General features: G+C 63.6%; 1 protein-coding gene across 1 annotated transcript; it reads right to left on the bottom strand.

Moving 5' to 3' along the window:
- Positions 1-1,521: 1,521 nt before the first annotated feature.
- LOC115640455 (heat shock cognate 71 kDa protein-like) lies at positions 1,522-12,537 on the bottom strand. Its single transcript, XM_030543206.1, has 9 exons — positions 12,434-12,537; positions 8,784-8,993; positions 8,057-8,262; positions 7,263-7,415; positions 6,101-6,656; positions 5,058-5,260; positions 4,318-4,516; positions 3,748-3,980; positions 1,522-1,949 (listed from the first exon to the last, which is right to left on the bottom strand). Exons 2-9 carry the CDS (start codon positions 8,986-8,988, stop codon positions 1,767-1,769), a joined length of 1,938 nt encoding a protein of 645 aa, XP_030399066.1. The 5' UTR covers positions 8,989-8,993; positions 12,434-12,537; the 3' UTR covers positions 1,522-1,766.
- Positions 12,538-12,887: the final 350 nt, after the last annotated feature.

Here is a 12,887-nt window from a genome sequence, read left to right as displayed (position 1 = left end):
CTGGTCCCCCACCCCCACCCATGTCTTGCTGTGTGCCCCAGAGCACCCATAACATTCCTACCTCCTCTGCCTAACCACACAGGGTACAAAGGGAAACTGAGGCACAGCTTGGCCTCATGAAAATACTGCAGAACCTGCCCCCTATGCCCCAGAGAGCTTAGGCCCAAGCAGGGAGCCCTGTGACACCTACGTGGGCAGATGTTTGGAAAAGGGAGACGGGACAGAAAATGAGCTGGGAGTGGCCACCCTAATCTCTGGCCCCTGGCTGAATCAGGGTACCTGGCAACAAACCTGAGCGGCCTGGAACCTGGGCTGGCCTTTCCCTGCTGTCAGCCCTGCCAATGTCGGCATCTCCTCTGGGGTGGGGTGGGGTGGGGGCAGGAAAGAGCCAAGTAGAAGCCCCAGGGGTATGGCCTGGGGTGGGGGCAAGAGGAAGAACTCTCCCCTGAAAGCAGCAGGGTGAGGTGGAAATGAGAGCCCGGATGCCTGGGCTTGCTCCCCAGCTCTGGGAAGAGAGTGGTGTCTAGTGGTTAGAGCAGGGGGGGTCAGGTATCAGTCTGAGCTGGGGGTGGGGGGGGGAATTCCTTCCCAGTCCCACGTCCCGCGCTTAGTTTGAGAACACAACCTGGCCGGCCGCCGGAAGAGGATTTCCCTGGAGCAGCTCAGGGCAGGAGCCCAGCGCAACCAGGGCTGCTCCTACGGGAGGCAAAAGAAGAGCCCCCGACTCCAGCCGGCCAACAAACCCCCTTCTTAAGCCTGGCAAGAAGCAACCTGCCCACCTGGGATCAACTTAGAGCTGGGGGCCAGGGAGGAGCTCGTGGGAAGATGAGGGTGAAGCGAGCTCTGCATCATCGCCTAGTGGCTGGCCCACACTGGGTACCAGCCCTACTACTGCTGCCAGCCCCATGTCCCCTCTCTTCGCCACTCTGCAGCGCTAACTGCTCTAGTATCCTGGAGGGAAGCACCCCCTTAGCTCAGGCTTGAGGGCTCATCCCTTCCACGCCCAGGAGGGAACCGAGCTGATCCTGTAACATGCCCTGTGTAACACAGCCCAGAGCCAGGCCTTGAATTAACGCCTGGTGGAACACGAGTGGAGTGTTAGAAAACCACCCCAGCCTGGTTTAAAAGGCACCAGCGCTGTCGCATCCACCCCCCGGCCTGCAGGAAAGTGTCCTGGGGCACTTACTCTCCCGGTTACAAACTGACGCCTTAGTGCCATGCTGACTCGGGCTGTTAGATCCTGTCAGATCTGCCCCTGCCCGACCGCAGAGCCCGAGTTCAGACATGTGTCCCCCACGTTGGTACCGAGACACGGTGATTGCAGCACCCAGAGCCGTCCTCGGCTTAAGCTGAATAGCTCGAGCGCCTAGCATCGCCAAGAGCCCGTGTTCTCCTCCAGGACTCCTGGGTTCCAGCCCGGTGTCCCCAGTCCCCTACATCCACCCAGGTCCCTGCTGCACCCTGGACTGGCATTTCAGCTCCAAGCCCCCGCCCCCAAGAATGAGGCAACACCGGCCCAGCATGTTCAACTGGCACAATAATTTATTCTGAGCTGACAGAGCTGGATTCTCAATGCAGTGGCAGGGGGTGGGGGCTGACCCCCACTAAACACAGCAAGTCATAGTTGGGGGGAGTGGGGGCCTCGCTAGAGCAGAGACTCCTGGGAAAGCCATGGGGTAAGGCAGCCAATGACCCGCCCCTTTCCCCGTGGATGTGTGATATGTGTCGGCCTGGCTGGGGAGGGACGGGGTCCGTGGCCGGGTCTCTCAATCCACCTCCTCGATGGTGGGGCCTGATGAGCCTCCCCCAGCCCCGCCGGCCCCGGGGAAGCCCCCGGGCATCCCCCCTGGCATGCCGCCGCCAGCACCCTGGTACAGCTTGGTGATGATGGGGTTGCAGAGGTTCTGGAGCTCCTTCTGCTGGTGCTCGTATTCCTCCTTCTCCGCCATCTGTTGGGGGGGGATGGACAGGGGGGCAGAGTTAATCCTGTGCATGCCAGCCCTAATGCACCCCCCCCCCCCGGCTGGTATCAACTCAGGCTTCATGGAGGGGGGTGGCTCTGTGGCTGTTCCCACTCATACAGGACAGCACAGCAGGTCCACCCGGCCCCACCCATTGCTCCCTGAGTCGCCTCAGATCTAGGGATCCTCCTTCTGCGGGGGGTGGTGGTGGGGACAACGGGGCCCTGGCTGATCTCATGGTCTGCCCCCCCCCCCTCCCCGAGGAGGCTGCTAGGAGCCAGGGGAGATGCTGGGTCAGCCCCATTCAGCCCTGCAGAGGTCCCATGGGAGGCTGCCCCAAGGCCTAGACATCCCCCTCCAGCCTCTGCAACAGGAACCCCCCCACAGCCCCTGCTTCCAGCCCTGGCTGAGGGGTCTGCAGATGCTCGAACTCGGGCCCGGCTCTCTGCTGCCCCCGGTGGGAGAGGCGCCCAGCTGCAGGCCCAACCTGCTGCCAGTATCTGGATCTAGGGAGCTTTGCACAGCGTAAGAATTTGGTTATTGCAATAGATTCACACAAAGGAAGTTTGGGTGTAATGCAAAGGGCTTACAGGCCAGATCCCGGATGTCAAGCTAAGGCAGATCTGTTACCCAGATCCCGGATGTCAAGCTAAGGCAGATCTGTTACCTAGATAAGCGCCCATGCACGTGTCTAAGACCTTTTATCGAGACAGACAGACACTGGAAGAAAGGTACAAGGGGGTTTCCAAGTTGGCACCCACAGACTTCACAGATGCACCTCCGGGGAAGAGCAGAACTAACTTGTGTGCGTATGTCCAGGTCACGGACACGCACCAGCACACGAGCCTGTGGGCTCAGCGCACCCGACCACGTTGTGGGCGTGGAATGAGATTTGGGCAGAGGAGGAAGGGTTCCGGCCTGTAAAGGAGGTGACCCACCTCGCTGGAGTATTCCTTGTCCTCTTCCATTCTACCTACTGCGACTGCTACTGCTAGTGGGGCGTCCTTGTTCTTCACTTTCTAGTTTTATTGGGTTTTGACTTTAAGTTTAAATCAAGAAAACCCCAAACTTTGCTTCGGTAGCTTCTTCCAGGCTCTGCATCCCTCACTCCAGAACTGAGGGACCTGACCGGCGAGGCTGGGCCTGTGTCTCTCGGCGCCAGGCTATCGGGGACGGAGCCTGGAACACCAGGTGTGTCTTCTGAAGAGCAGTGATGCAACTGTAACTGTCTAACTCTGAGTATTTGACCATTTAATTACTATTTCACTGATTCTAATCAAAAGTCTTTAAGGCCGTATCGGTCTCAGTGGGAGCCTCCTGCCATACCCCCGAGAGTGCTTTGTAAATTCTGTGGCGCCTGATTCGGGACAAGAACTTGTATATTCTGATCAAACAGATTGGCGAGCCTGAAACTCGTATTATCCAAATTAATATTAACACCCTAAGCCTGGCACCCAGCTGTGTGTGGGAGGAAGGGGGGAGAAGAGAAACACGCAGGGTGACCCAGCGGTCCACCCCATTGCTGCTGGTGGGAACGGTCCTTTTACTGTGTCATGGGGGAGGGGGACCTGCAATCTATCCCACTCCCCCACCAGAGCTGGAGGTGGGAGCTAAGAGCCAGGTCTCCTGGGTTCTCTCCCCAGCTCTGCAAGGGGAGCTAGGGGCTCCCTAAAGCTCTGGTCCCCACCTCTCCCTCACCGTGGGCCTCCAGTGATGCCTGGTTCTCCAACTCATCCCTGTCCCTAGTTCCGGCCCAGCCCAGAGGCCCAGCCACACCCCCCCTCACCTGGTTCCGGTCCAGCCAGTTGATGACCTCGTTGCATTTGTCCAGGATCTTCTGCTTGTCCTCGGGCGCCAGCTTGTCCTTCAGCTTCTCGTCCTCGGCTGTGCTCTTCATGTTGAAGGCCAGTGACTCCAGCGAGTTCTTGGCCGCGATCTTCTCCCGCTGGACCTCGTCCTCCGCTTTGTACTGCTCCGCCTCCTGCACCATGCGCTCGATCTCCTCCTTGCTCAGCCGGCCTGGCAGGGGCAGAAGACCAGCTCAGCACGGGGCTCCCCGGACGCCTGGGTTCTCTTGCTGGCTCAGGGAGGGGAGTGAGGTCAAGTGGTTGGAGCAGGGGGTGCTGGGAGGCAGGACGCCTGGGTTCTCTCCCTGGTTCTGGGGTCCAGTGGGTTAGAGCAGGGCCGGGGGCTGGACGCCTGGGTTCTCTCCCTGGCTCAGGAAGAGGAGTGGGGTCTAGTGGTTAGAGCAGGGGGAGCTGAGAGGCTGGACGCCTGGGTTCTCTCCCTGGCTCAGGAAGAGGAGTGGGGTCTAGTGGTTAGAGCAGGGCCGGGGGCTGGACGCCTGGGTTCTCACCCTTGTCGTTGGTGATGGTGATTTTGTTCTCCTTGCCCGTGCTCTTGTCCACGGCCGAGACGTTGAGGATGCCATTGGCATCGATGTCGAAGGTCACCTCGATCTGGGGCACCCCCCGGGGGGCGGGCGGGATGCCCGTCAGCTCAAACTTGCCCAGCAGATTGTTGTCTTTGGTCATGGCCCGCTCGCCCTCGAAGACCTGCGGTGAGCGCCAGGCAGGGGGTTAGGAGGGGACCGGCCGCACCAGCCTGCGGACAGGCATGGGGTCCCACCCAGCCTGCTCCCCACTGCTCAGCCAGACACCCCCTCACCCGAGCTTCCCCCCTTGTCATTCTGGGGGGCTCATTTCTGGGCACCCACTGCTCTCTGCACCCCTGCCCCAGCCACTCTCCTGGTGATGCCCTACAGCTTGGCAATGCCCCTCCCCCCAGCTGCAGTGCCCCATGCCCGTCCTCCTCCCCCCAGCTGTGTACCCCGGTTTGCACCCTCCTCCATGTCTCCTAGTCTCCCTCAAACCACACAGCCATCTCGCTGCACACCCATGTGCTTTATTCCCTCCCCACACACATGGGTGAGCACATTCTTTGCACCCCCTAAAGAGCGCCCCCAAATCTGCACCCCCTCCTGGCCTGCGCCCCCAGCTCTGTGCCCACCCCCTCCTTGCTTGGCACTACACACCATGAGCTCTCCGTCCCCCTCCCCCGATGACCAGACTGCCCCCCACAGCCCACCCCCCCGACCTGGATCAGCACGCCGGGCTGGTTGTCTGAGTAGGTGGTGAAGGTCTGGGTCTGCTTGGTGGGGATGGTCGTGTTGCGTTTGATCAGGGCCGTCATGACGCCGCCGGCCGTCTCGATGCCCAGGGACAGGGGCGTCACGTCCAGCAGCAGCAGGTCCTGCACGTTCTCCGACTTGTCGCCTGACAGGATGGCCGCCTGCACCGCTGGGGGGCAGGGGTGGGGAGGGGTCAGCGAGGCACCAGGGTCCCCCCAGCCTGGGCCCAGGATTGGATCCACCACCAGAGGGGCACCAGATGGCATCATATATGCACCCACTAAAGGATCATTTCCATAATTTATGCCAAGGGGGGGGGGGGGCTCATTGAGAGACGTGCCCGGGACCCCTTTGGCATGGTCTGTGAAACCACCTGCCCAGTGGGTGTCTCCCCAGGGCTGGGGAGGGGGGGTGTGCCCAAAATCAGGCGTCACCCAATCTCTGCGTGGGGGAAGGCGGGTGGACGGACTCCTCCAGAGCCAGGAGCCAGCCCCCTCTTCCACATCCCTGCCCTGGACAGCATCATCCCATCACCTCAAGCCCCCCACCGCCAGCCCCCCCTTACCCTGGCACGCCACCCTCACACCCTCCACTATCCACCTCCCCATCTGACCCTGCCCCATCACTGCCCCTTCCAGACCCATATCAACACCTCCCCTGCCCCATCTCCGTCTTACCTATCCTCCAGTGCCCGTCCCCTCAGTGCCCCACCTACCCCATCACTGCCCCTCCAAGCCCCCTCCCTCACAGCTCACCTACCCCCTTCAACCTGACCCTCCCCGCACCCTTCTGAGCCCCCCAGCACACTCCATCTATTCATTATTGCCCCTCCAAGCCTTCCCCCCATTTACCCCATCTGACCCTCTCCCACCTGATCCTTCCCCCACTGCCTCTGAGCCCCCATCCACTCCTCTGACTCTCCCCCACTGCTCCACCCCCTTCCCCTCCCCCATCCAGCCCCTCCAAGCCCCGCCCCTGGCCCCGCCCCCTCCATGGCCCCGCCCCTCACCAGCGCCGTAGGCCACGGCCTCGTCGGGGTTGATGCTCTTGTTGAGCTCCCGCCCGTTGAAGAAATCCTGCAGCAGCTTCTGGATCTTGGGGATGCGGGTGGAGCCGCCCACCAGCACCACGTCGTGCACCTGGGCCTTGTCCAGCTTGGCGTCCCGCAGGGCCTTCTCCACGGGCTCCAGCGTGCCGCGGAAGAGGTCGGCGTTGAGCTCTTCGAAGCGGGCGCGGGTGATGGCCGTGTAGAAGTCCACCCCCTCGTAGAGTGAGTCGATCTCGATGGAGGCCTGGGTGGAGGAGCTGAGGGTGCGCTTGGCCCGCTCGCAGGCCGTCCGCAGGCGCCGTACCGCCCGCTTGCTGCCCGTCACGTCCCGCTTGTGCTTCCGCTTGAATTCCGCCACCAGGTGGTTGACCATGCGGTTGTCGAAGTCCTCGCCCCCCAGGTGGGTGTCGCCCGCCGTGGACTTCACCTCGAAGATCCCGTCCTCGATGGTCAGGATGGAGACGTCGAAGGTGCCCCCGCCCAGGTCGAAGATCAGCACGTTGCGTTCCCCGCCCACCTGGGGGGGGGGGGGGAGATGGAGCATGCCGAGGGGGCAGGGACCTCTGGGCGTCTCCTCCCACCCCCAACTCAGATCCCATTCCCAACCCTCCCCCAGCTAGCCAGCCAGTCCCCACGCCCTCCCAACCGGGCCCAGCCAGTCCTGGATTGGCAACCTCTAGAGGCCAGGCCAGGACCCATAGCCCATCGCTCTGCCCCCCACCATGGGGCCAGTCAGAGCAGGATGCAGGGGCAGGGCCCCCATATCCCACCTCCCAAACTCTGGGGCCAGCCAGTCCCAGATCAGTGCCCCTAGGGGGCCAGGACCCCTGTATCCCATCCCCCCACACCCTGGGGCCAGCCGGTCCCAGATCAGTGCCCCTAGAGGGCCAGGACCCCCGTATCCTGTCCCCCCACACCCTGGGGCCAGCGAGTCCCAGATCAGTGCCCCTAGGGGGCCAGGACACCCGTATCCCATCCCCCCACACCCTGGGGCCAGCCGGTCCCAGATCAGTGCCCCTAAGGGGCCAGGACCCCCATATCCCGTCCCCCCACACCCTGGGGCCAGCGAGTCCCGGATGGGCGCCCCTAGAGGCCGGGGCAGGGCCCCGTGTTCCCTGCTCACCTTCTTGTCCAGCCCGTAGGCGATGGCGGCGGCCGTGGGCTCGTTGATGATGCGCAGGACGTTCAGCCCGGCGATGGTGCCGGCGTCCTTGGTGGCCTGGCGCTGGGAATCGTTGAAATAGGCCGGCACGGTGATGACCGCGTTGGTGACCGTCTGCGGGGAGAGGGGTGGGTCAGTGGAGGCAGGGCCTGCCTTCCCCCCCAAAAGGAGAGTGTGTGGGGGAGAAAGGACCTGGGGGAAGCTCCCTTCGCATCCGTTCTCCCCAGAGGGTAACAATCTACTACTGCCGCCAGCTATCGGAGCGCCTCCTCCAGCCCACGTGGAGTGCTCTGGTGCCCAAGGTTCAAACCCTGCCAGAGGCTCATTGAGAGAGTGTCTGGCACCTTGGGACAGGCCGGGGTGGTGGGGTCCCCAGGGGCACAGGAGCCCCAGCTGTGGGGCCCAATCCAGGCACTGAGTTAACCGATTAGCAGGCCTCAGCATATGGGCACTGGGTGCTTAGGTCGCTGCCCCCTGCAGGAGGGGGAAGGAAGCTGCTCTACCCCACTAGACGCCCCCTAGAGCCGGGGACAGAACCCAGGAGTCCTGCCTCCGAGCCCCTCTTCCCCCCACCCCCTCTGACCCACTCAACCCCACTCCCCGTCCCAGCTTCCAAAGTAGGGTCCAGCATGGCCCATGCCCCTAGGCCTCTTGGCCCCACCCCCCCAAGGCATGCCCCGCCCCCCAAGCCTCTTGGCCCCACCCTCCAGGTATGCCCCACCCCTAGACCTCTTGGCCCCGCCCCCAGGCCTCACCTTGCCCAGGTAGGCCTCGGCGATCTCCTTCATCTTGGTGAGCACCATGGAGGAGATCTCCTCGGCGTAGAAGGTCTTGGTCTCACCCTTGTACTCCACCTGCACCTTGGGCCGGCCCCCGTCGTTGATCACCTGGAAGGGCCAGTGCTTCATGTCCGACTGCACGACCGGGTCGTCGTAGCGCCGGCCAATCAGGCGCTTGGCATCTGGGCGGGGGGGGAGGGAGGGGATAGAGGAATGGGGGTCAGTGGGAGACAGATGGGGAATCCCTAGGGGCTCCAGCCTCCACACCCCCTCCCCAGATCAGAACCCCCCCAAGCCCCCTCAGGGGTCAAGCTACCCCTCTGTGCCCTCCCCCTAGGGATCTGAGGCCCCCGTGGTGATCCCTCCAACGGGCTCCTTGCTCCTCCCTAAAGATAGCATCCCCCACCCACCCCCCGCCCAGGGGTTTCCGCAAAGGGACCCCTGTCCTGCCTGGATGAGAACCCACCAACTTGTTTCACACAGGGACCAGACTGTCCTTGGCCACTAGCCCGGAGGGGAAAAGCTCCAGATCCCCTTCCCCACCCCCGAGCCAGCCAGCCCCGACCCTGGGTCTAGATCAGAGCCAGCGCCCCTACAGGGGACAGGCCCCATTCCCCGCCCCCCGAGCCAGCCAGTCGCTACCTGGGGTCTAGATCGGAGCCAGCGCCCCTACAGGGGACAGGCCCCGCGTCCTGGCGCTCACCAAAGACTGTGTTGGTGGGGTTCATGGCCACCTGGTTCTTGGCGGCGTCCCCGATGAGGCGCTCGGTGTCCGTGAAGGCCACGTAGCTGGGCGTGGTGCGGTTGCCCTGGTCGTTGGCGATGATCTCCACTTTGCCATGCTGGAAAACCCCCACGCAGGAGTAGGTGGTGCCCAGGTCAATGCCGACAGCTTGGCCCTTCGACATCTTGGCTGCAAAGGGGGAAGGGAGGGGGTCAAATGGGATGCAGGAGTCCTGGCTCCCAGCCCCAGTGATCTAACCCAACAGACCCCACTCCCCTCCCGGAGCCGGGGAGAGAACCCAGGAGTCCGAGCTCCGAGCCCCCCCTGCTCTAACCCACTAACCCCCCAGTTCCCTCCCAGAGCCAGGGCGGGAACCCAGGAGTCCTGGCTCCCAGCCCCACCGATCTAACCCACCAGCCCCTATTCCCTTTCCAGAGCTGGGGAGAGAACTCAGGAGTCTTGGCTCCCATCCCCTCCTGCTCTAACCACTAGACCCCACTCCGCTCCTATGGGTATACTAAAGTTAACAGAATTTAGTTCAGTAAGATCCACTGTTAAGCTTGAATTCCAGGGTCCCATCTGAGGGGTGTGGGGGGAGATACTGGGCCAGATGGGCCCTGAGTCTGCGGCATTTTCTAGAGTCTTGGAAGGACGCGATTTTGAAACCCGAGGTCAGTGCCCCGGCCCGGCCCGGCACCACACCCCCCCCCCCACCCCGGCCACATTTATCTCGCTGTTGGACCCATCAGCCGAGGAAGAGCACCGCTGCCCGAGAAGCACCTGGAAACCCAGCTCCAGTGAGACACGGATTCCCACGGGAGGCTGGCGATCTCAGTGGCAGTCATTAAATAGTTCACGTCTGATCCACCCAGAGGGACCAGAGAGCGAGGGTGAAAAATCGGGACGGGTAATAGGATCCTAGACAAAGCCCCGAACATCAGGTCATTCGAGACACCCCCCCCCCTCAAATTTCCTGCAACGGGGAACATTTCAATAGATTTTTGTAAACACCAACATCATCGGTCAGAATGATAAAACCCCCAGTTCTGCCAAATTCTGTATCTAGATCGACAGGCTATTCTTATGCATGTGCGTGGCCCCATCTGCCCTCTGCCGGAGGGAGCTGAGCGAATTTGGTGAACAGCCTGGGTCGGGGCTGCAGACCCTTCCCTGGCCCCGTGCCCCCACTGGTCTTTCTAGAAACAGTCCTCACTGGCCCCTAGCCCAAGGGGGCGGCCCGCCCGGCTGCCCAGCCAATCGCAGGCCCTGTGCCCCCCCCCCCAGCCGATCCATGGGGCTGCGCTGCCAGCTGGCAGGGGGACAGGAAGTTTACGCAAGAGGAAGGGGGGCCCTCCAAGCTCAGGTCTGGGCTAACACCCCCATCTCCCTGGGGCACCCTGCTGGTCCCAGGGTACAGCCCATGCCCCCGCCCCATCCCAAAGCCTGGCCAAGACTGCCAGCACCCCTTTGGCACCCCAGAGAGGGAAGCTGCTCATCCCTACTCCCTGTGAAGTAGGGACCCCCCTGCTCTAACCACCAGCCCCCACTCCCCTCCCAGAGCTGGGGAGAGAACCCAGGAGTCCTGGCTCTAGCCAGTTGACCTCACTCCCCCATCACTCAGCTGGGGACAATTCTAGCACAGCACTCGGGACAGAGCCCGACCCCGGCTGGGGTCCATGGGCCTTGGCTCTCCTGGAGTCCGGTTTTGGCCACCTGGCCCCACATGCAGGTCCTGGCAGGGCGCTAGAGGAGACCGGTTGGTTTTCAGGGCCACACACACAGCTCATGCTCCACTGGAGTTAGGACCTGAGTTATTCACTCCCCTAGCCCGGCTATCAGACGTCCAGCTCTTATCGCTCTGGGGCTGGCGCGGGAGTCCCCCGGCTCAGAGCCCCGCCCGGCTGTGCCCTTGCCTGAGTGATGTTGTGAAAGGCTCTGCTAGTCGCCAGTGGTCGGGACAGGGCGCTCCAGCCGTCTCCGGGCGCTGGCTCTGGGGAGTGCCGGGAACGGACAGCACAGAACGCAGCCCCCAACGTGACAGCCAGCACGAGAGCTGCGTGTCCGAACAGATAGCGGGGACCCAGGAGTCCTGGCTCCCAGCCCTCCCTGCTCTAAGCCACTAGGCGCCCCTCGCCCAGGCCCCTGCAACCAAGGGATAGAACCCAGGAGTCCTAATTTGCACTCCAGCTCGGGAGGGGAGTGGGGTCTAGTGGTTAAAGCAGGGCTGGGAGCCAGGACTCCTGGGTTCTTTCTGCAGCTGGGGGGGGAGCAGGGTCTAATGGTTAAAGCAGGAGGGTTGGGGCACCAGGGGAGCAGGGTGGAGTTGCGGCCAATGCAGCAAGCTGAGCAGTGGGGGGTGTGTGTGTGCGGGGGGGGGAAGGACCCTACTTCACAGCCCCCCCCGCAGTGGCTGTCCATGTCTGGCACACAGATAAGGGGGGGGGCGGGGCGCTTGTGGCTCAGTGTTTTGCTCGGATCCGCTCCCCCGTTACAGCCCCAAGGGCGTCGCCCCGGCGCGGTTTGTTCCCAGCCCCCCAGTGGGGCCGTGACGGGGGCACCGAGCGGCGCCCCAAACCCTGTCCCGCCCCAGCCGCGCTGACAGCCCCCGGAGTAGCTGCTGCGCCACTCCAGCCCCCGGGGAGAGGCCGATCGGGCCCCCACTCGGCAGGGCGGTTCGGGGAGCGGGGCAGGCTCCGGGGGGTTTGAAGCAGTTTGGAGCCGGGGCTCTGGAGCTATGGGGGCCCCCATGGAGGGTCCCCCCCGCCCCCCGGGATTCGCAGGTCCTGTTTCTGCAGCCTCTGAAACTTCCGAGCCGGGTGGATCCCTCCACGCAACCCCTAATCCCCCGCTCGTGGCAAACGAGGGGCAGCGCTCCCGGAGGACGAGTGGGGGGGCCCGTCCTACAGAGCCCCTGCAGCTGGGGATAACCCCTGCCCCCCCACACTAGAGACCCCTCCGCCGGGGGGCAATCCACCCCCGTGCCCCACATTATGCCCAGACCTCTGGCGGCAAGGGTGGGGGTGCCTGGGGGTTACCCCTATTTACAGGGCACCTCCCCAGGCTGCAGCACCCCCCGAGTTACATTCCAGAGGCTAGCGGGTCCCCAGAGAGGGGCAGCGAGGGGTGAGAGCCAGGGGCTAGGTGGGGGTTGCCTGCCCCGAACGGGGAGGAAACACCCCCCCCCCGCCGCCAGCCAGAGAGGGGCCCTGGGTGCTGGGCCAGGGGCCGCCCGCCAGAGACTATTTATGGGGGTGACGCTGTTGTGCCGTATATGGCCCGGGTCCTGGTGGGGAGACCTTCACCGGCCCCAGGAAGGCAAATTATTAGCTCTGCTGGGACAGGGAAACTGAGGCACAAGGGGATTTCTCTTCCCCTCCCCCTGCCACTTAGCAGCCTAGCTAGGGAGAGAACCCAGGAGTCCTGACTCCCAGCCCCCTCCCCCCATCCACTCTCCTGGAGAGCTGGGGGGAAAACTTTCCTCCCCAAAGTAAGAACCCAGGAGTCCTAGCACCCTCCCCCGCCGTCAGCCCGGCTCCAGCGGCGAGCACCAGCACGTGAATCAATCCTGGTGAAAACCTCTCTCGGCGTGAGCAAACCGGCCCCCCCGGCCCCGAATCCCGCCCCGCTACCTTGGCTCCGTGCGCCCCAGCTGTGGCTACGCTCCGGCCCGGCGCGCCCCCCCGGCTATATACGGGCCCGGCCCCCACCCCCGCCGCCCCTTTGCAGAAGCTTCTGGACTTGGCCGCCTGCCTGGGCCAATCGGGGCCGGCCTGGGCCGCTCCGTCACCGGGCGGGGGGGGAGACGCAGCTGCCGGAATTGGCATCGGGCTGGACGCTTTGGGGAGCCGGCCCGCCCCATCGGGGGGAGGGACTAATTGTGGCCCGGTCAGGGGGTTATTTCGGGAATGGGCAGGTGACACAAAAGTGGGGGTCGGATTCGCCCTCCCCTTTGCCTTGGCATGGAGAGGGCTCCAGGGCTGGTTAACCCCTCCCCAGCAAAAGGAGCCCCCTCCCTAGCCAATATGGCCCCCAGAGTACCCCAACCCGCCAGCGACCCTTGGCCAAATTCCCCCTTCTTTGTCA

This window comes from Gopherus evgoodei, unplaced genomic scaffold (assembly GCF_007399415.2).
Source record: "Gopherus evgoodei ecotype Sinaloan lineage unplaced genomic scaffold, rGopEvg1_v1.p scaffold_31_arrow_ctg1, whole genome shotgun sequence".
Classification (NCBI taxonomy): Eukaryota; Metazoa; Chordata; order Testudines; family Testudinidae; genus Gopherus; species Gopherus evgoodei.
Note: the sequence above shows the minus strand (reverse complement) of the source record. Positions and strands in the feature narration are given on the sequence as shown.

Coding starts and splice junctions, on each gene's coding strand:
- LOC115640455 (XM_030543206.1), bottom strand. CDS start 8,988: ATGTCGAAGGGCCAAGCTGTCGGCATTGACCTGGGCACCACCTACTCC. Junction 3,981..4,317: donor CACCATCACCAACGACAAGG/GTGAGAACCCAG, acceptor TGCCCCTGCCAG/GCCGGCTGAGCAAGGAGGAG. Junction 1,950..3,747: donor ACTGGCTGGACCGGAACCAG/GTGAGGGGGGGT, acceptor CCCCCCCAACAG/ATGGCGGAGAAGGAGGAATA.